At 62.0% G+C, this 4457-nt stretch overlaps 1 protein-coding gene across 1 annotated transcript; it reads right to left on the reverse strand.

The window, feature by feature from the left end:
• Positions 1–431: 431 nt before the first annotated feature.
• RTL1 (retrotransposon Gag like 1) lies at positions 432–4457 on the reverse strand. The gene has a single exon (XM_036251524.1). The coding sequence runs from the start codon at positions 4455–4457 to the stop codon at positions 432–434; it is 4026 nt and encodes a 1341-aa protein (XP_036107417.1).

Genomic DNA, 4457 nt, shown 5'->3' on the forward strand with positions numbered 1-4457 from the left:
CCAGGACGGCACACTGTGTCACGTGCCAGTTCAGGGGGGTGGGTCCCCGGCATCTGCTTGCTTGGCTTGCTGCCTCTGCTATGCCTGCTTCCTCATCTGGCCTGGGGTCATGGGGTCATTTTTGCTCATCACTGCTTTCTCCAGTCATTGATGTCACCCCAGGGTTGGACCTGGGACCTGGAGAGTGGATTCGGAATGTGTAGCCCTGAACTGGCTCTGGGTTTCTGGTGACAGGCTAGTCTGTTGGCCCTGGTGATGTTGCTGGTGGAAGAGTTGAAGACAGCATTGCCCTTGCTGAGTGGGTTCCCCTGGGGTCAGGAGAGGCCAGAGGAGCACTGGGTCTGAGATGCAGGCTGAGGCAGGAGGAGGCTGGTGGAGAGTCTGGTGTCGGGCAGAGGAGCAGAGGGCTCGCGGCTGGCGAGGAGGTGTTTTTAGTGATTGTCTTGCTCCTCGTCATCCTCGGGGAGCTCTTCCAGCCTCGCCCCGCCCCTGGGCTGTCTGCCCCGGCGCGGGAGCGGGGCCTCCGCGCAGATCATGGCCAGGAAGTGGGCCAGGGTCCTGGCCGCGGGGTCCTGGTGAGCCAGGGGGCGCTGATCTGGGGAGCGGGACAGGTGGCTGTGCAGGAAGCTGAGGATCCCCCCAGAGGCCTGCTGGGGCTCCTGGCGGGCGGGGTTGGGGTCGGAGGCCGCAGCCTCCGGCTCCTGGTCCCCTGGGGCATCCTCCCCTCGCGCGCCGCCCTGCACGTCGTCCGCCTGCGCGTCCTGCGAGGTGTCTTGCAGGCCGTCATGCAGGCCACACTGACGGTATCGTTGCAGGTCGTCTTGCAGGGCTTCTCGCAAGACGACATCACTCCCGACGACGTGCAGCTCCAGGTAGCGGCTCCCGAGCCGGAGGCGTTGGGGTCCTCCTCGGGGGGTAACTCGGACCCCGAAGCGCTCGCACAGCATCCTCTGGAACTCAGGTGGCAGGTTTAGGACCCGGGAGGCCCGGGGCACCAGGGCCCTCTGCTCAGCCCGACCCTCGGCCGGGACCGCCTCAGTGCCCCCAAGACGGGGCATCCGGGTCAGCAGCTGGGTGATGGCCGCGGCGATGCCGCGGTTTGTGAGGAAGGACGAGTCCAGGATGAGGCGCAGGGAGGGCCTGGCTGGAGACAGTGCCAGCGCGGTGCTGGGTGCGGGCAGCAGCGGGAGGCGCTGCTTGGCCCTCAGCATCACCAGCAGGGCCGCCGTGGCCAGAGCGTTCTTCCAGAACAGCAGGCCTCGGAAAAAGTGCAGGATGACGGCCCTGATCTGGGCCACGCTGAGGTGGACGAGGAGGCTGCAGAATATCTGGTCAAGCTGGAGCTGAGTTAGGAAGTCTTGCTGTTGGGCCTGCCCAGCTCCCCTCCCCTGGGCAGGGGCATCTTCGTTCTCCTCCTCTTCCCCATCCGGGATCCTGAGGGATCCTTCCCTGGCGCCGCGCCGCCGGGTGCGGGTGGCAGGGCGGGCCCGGCGCGGCCTGCGGTGGGGGCTGCGCCTGGGCAGAGGCCAGTCGCTGTCTTGTTCGGGCATCTCCATGACGTCGTAGTGGAAGTGGGAGAAGACGTGGATCCAGTGCCCCGGGAGAAGTACGGTGAGCCTGTCATTATTCAGAGAGGCTAGATCCTCTGTGTTGAGAAGGATCATGATGGGCTCCTCGGTGTTCTCCAGGTAGCTGCGCCACACTGTGAAGGCAGCCTGGATGGGAAGAACCCTCATTTCCACTTCAGAACAGTCGACTTCCATGGGGGTGATGATGCGGGAGTAGAAAGCACAGAACACCCTCTTGCCGGTGTGCTCGTCCACTTGGATGAGGGCGGCGTGCAGGGCGGTCTCCGTGATGCCTGTTTCCAAGTAGAACTGTTTCTGGCGCTTCGGGTGGTGGAGCAGGGGTGCCTTGCGGAAAGCCCGCTTCAGGCATTCGAAGGCCTCCTGCTGCTCGTCCCCCCAGCGGAGGGGGCAGGTGGTCAGCAGCGGGCGCACCAGGGGCTCCGCGATGAGGGCGAAGCGCTCCACGAAGTTGCGGTAGGGAAAGACGAATTCCACCAGGTGTCGCAGGGATTTCTTAGAGCCAGGGATCGGGTAGCCCGTGACGGTGTTCACGATGTTCTTGTTCAGCCTCACCCCTTTGGGGGTCAGGACGAATCCCAGGAACTCGGCAGTGTGCCGGTGGAACTGGCTCCTGTCCAGGGAGCAGTAGACGTGGTGGTGCCGGAAGCGGACCAGGACTTGGCGGACGTGTTGGAAGTGCTCCTCCTGGCTCATGGAGTAGATCAGGACGTCGTGTCCGTAGGAGAGCACAGAGCGGCCCAGCATGTCTCCCAGGATGCACTGCAACGTGCTCTGAGGGATGAGAGGGTCTGAGCACACCACGAAGGGCTGGTAGCTCTCTGCCTTTTGGAGTTCCACCCCGAACGCCACTTTCCACACGTCCTCTGCTTGCTGTATCTTTGTGCTCCCCTCCACAATGGTCCCGCGCAGCTCCAGCTTTGTAAACCATGTAGCTCCGTGTAAGTGGTTGAACAGTTCTGGAATCGCGGGTACGCTGTCCTGTCTGTCGGTGAGCATGCCCTGCAGGTTCCCGGATCCATCCCGCCGCCTGGCTGTTTCTTGCATCCCAGCATCCACAGGTTCCCAAGGAGCCGAAGAGGGACATTCGTAGAAGGTGTCGCTGTGATCACTGTCTCCAGCCTGCTGAAGCTCAGAGGGCTCTGATTCAGAAAGATCATCGGATCCGTCTGAGCTTGGCTGGTCGGAAGTCTCATCATCTGCTTCCTTCGGGTTGAACACGTCGGCAAGGTCGGAGTACTGGGGCGGCAGTCCGGGCAGCAGGCTTACGGCATGTCTCTCGAGCGCGATGCACGGCGGGGGCGGGCGGAAGCAGTTCTTCAGGCAGTAGGGAGAGTGGAAGGTGCAGCGGCCATGGGCCCAGTCAACTTCGGGGGTGTGGACTCGGAGCCAGTTGATGCCCAAGATCACGGAGAAGTTGGGTGAGGGAACGATGTCGAATTCAATGGACTCCTGGTGGTTCTGATGAATGCATACCAGGGGCTCGGTGTGGAGCCAGACCGGTTCGTTGCCAATCATCGAGCCGTCCATGGTGTGGATGGGCTGTGGGTAGGGTTTCTCGTACAACTCGACGTAGTGCTCTTGGGCAAACCTCTCATCCATGAAGTTGGCGCTGGCCCCTGAGTCCACCAGGGCCTGGACCGCGACGCTGTGGTAAGGGTTCACTCTCACCATGAGCAGCAGGAAGAGGTGCTCGCGGTCACGGGTGGGCTGGACTTCGCACGGCAGCCAGCTGCTGACCCCCCACCTCTCTGGAGCAGGTGAGTCGATCCAGGTCATGTTCCGAGGGCGGATCTCGGGGGGCAGCCTGAGCACGGCCCTTCTCTCGGCCAGCTTCTCTTCTATCTGCAGGATGAGCACGATCAGACTGTCCAGCGAGTCTGGCTGAGGCACCCGGAACAGATAATACCGGATTTCCTCCTTGAGCCCCTGGCACAGGTGCGCCTGCAGGACTTCGTCTGCCCAGCCCAAGGTGGGTATCAGGCTCCGGAACTCGTTGATGTAGTCGATGGCGGCGCGATCCCCTTGCCTGATGTTGAGCATGGCGTCTTCCGCCACACGCAGTGCCTGCCTGTACTCGAACATCTCTGACATGGACTCCAGGAAGGCCGGGAAGTCCCGAATCAGGGGGCTGTCTTCCTGCGCCAGACCTTTGGCCCATTCGAGAGCCATGCCCGAGAGGTGGCTGGTGACGTACCTGACTCTCAGGCTGTCGCTGTAGAAGTGCCTCGGGTAGCTTTGTAAGATCAGCTGGCAGAGCACCACAAACTCGTGGTATTCCCGGCGGTCGCCCGAGAAGCGTTTGGGCACGGGCAGCTGGCCCGCGCTGATCCCTTTCATCAAGATCTCTTCCGCCACCCTTTGCTGTTCTTTGAGGTCGTGCATCCGGAAGTACAGAGAGATGAGGGACCTCAGCCTGGTCCTGAACTCCCCGGCGGAGGCCTCGGTCGGCTCTTCAGGATACTCCTCCTCTTCCCATTCAGTCAGGTCAGTGTCATAGTCTTCCTCGTCCAGGTCTCCCCAAGGGTTGACTGCTGCTTCTTCCATGTTACCAGGTGCCTTGCTGACTGGACCCCCCACTTCCTGATGTGCACCGTTGCGTGACTCCTCCAGGTCTTGGAGTAGGTCATTGGGTGGATCCTTAATTTCCCTATGTGGGCCACTGGATGGCTCCTCCATGTCTTGGTGGAGGTCAATGGGCAGCTCTTCCGTTTCCTGGGTGGGGCCGTGGGCCGGCCCCGCCACCTCCTGCGCTCCGCTTGCTGTCTCCTCGGTGGTGTTGGATGAGCCCTCGGAGGACTCCATTTGTTTTGATGATGGATTCTTACGCTCCATCATCGTCTCAAATGAGTCTTCAGAGGGTTCTATCAT

The sequence above is a fragment of the Molossus molossus genome, unplaced genomic scaffold (assembly GCF_014108415.1).
Source record: "Molossus molossus isolate mMolMol1 unplaced genomic scaffold, mMolMol1.p scaffold_m16_p_1, whole genome shotgun sequence".
Taxonomy (NCBI): domain Eukaryota; kingdom Metazoa; phylum Chordata; class Mammalia; order Chiroptera; family Molossidae; genus Molossus; species Molossus molossus.

Bases quoted from the DNA above. Each gene is read 5' to 3' on its own strand.
- RTL1 (XM_036251524.1), bottom strand. From the start codon at position 4,457: ATGATAGAACCCTCTGAAGACTCATTTGAGACGATGATGGAGCGTAAG.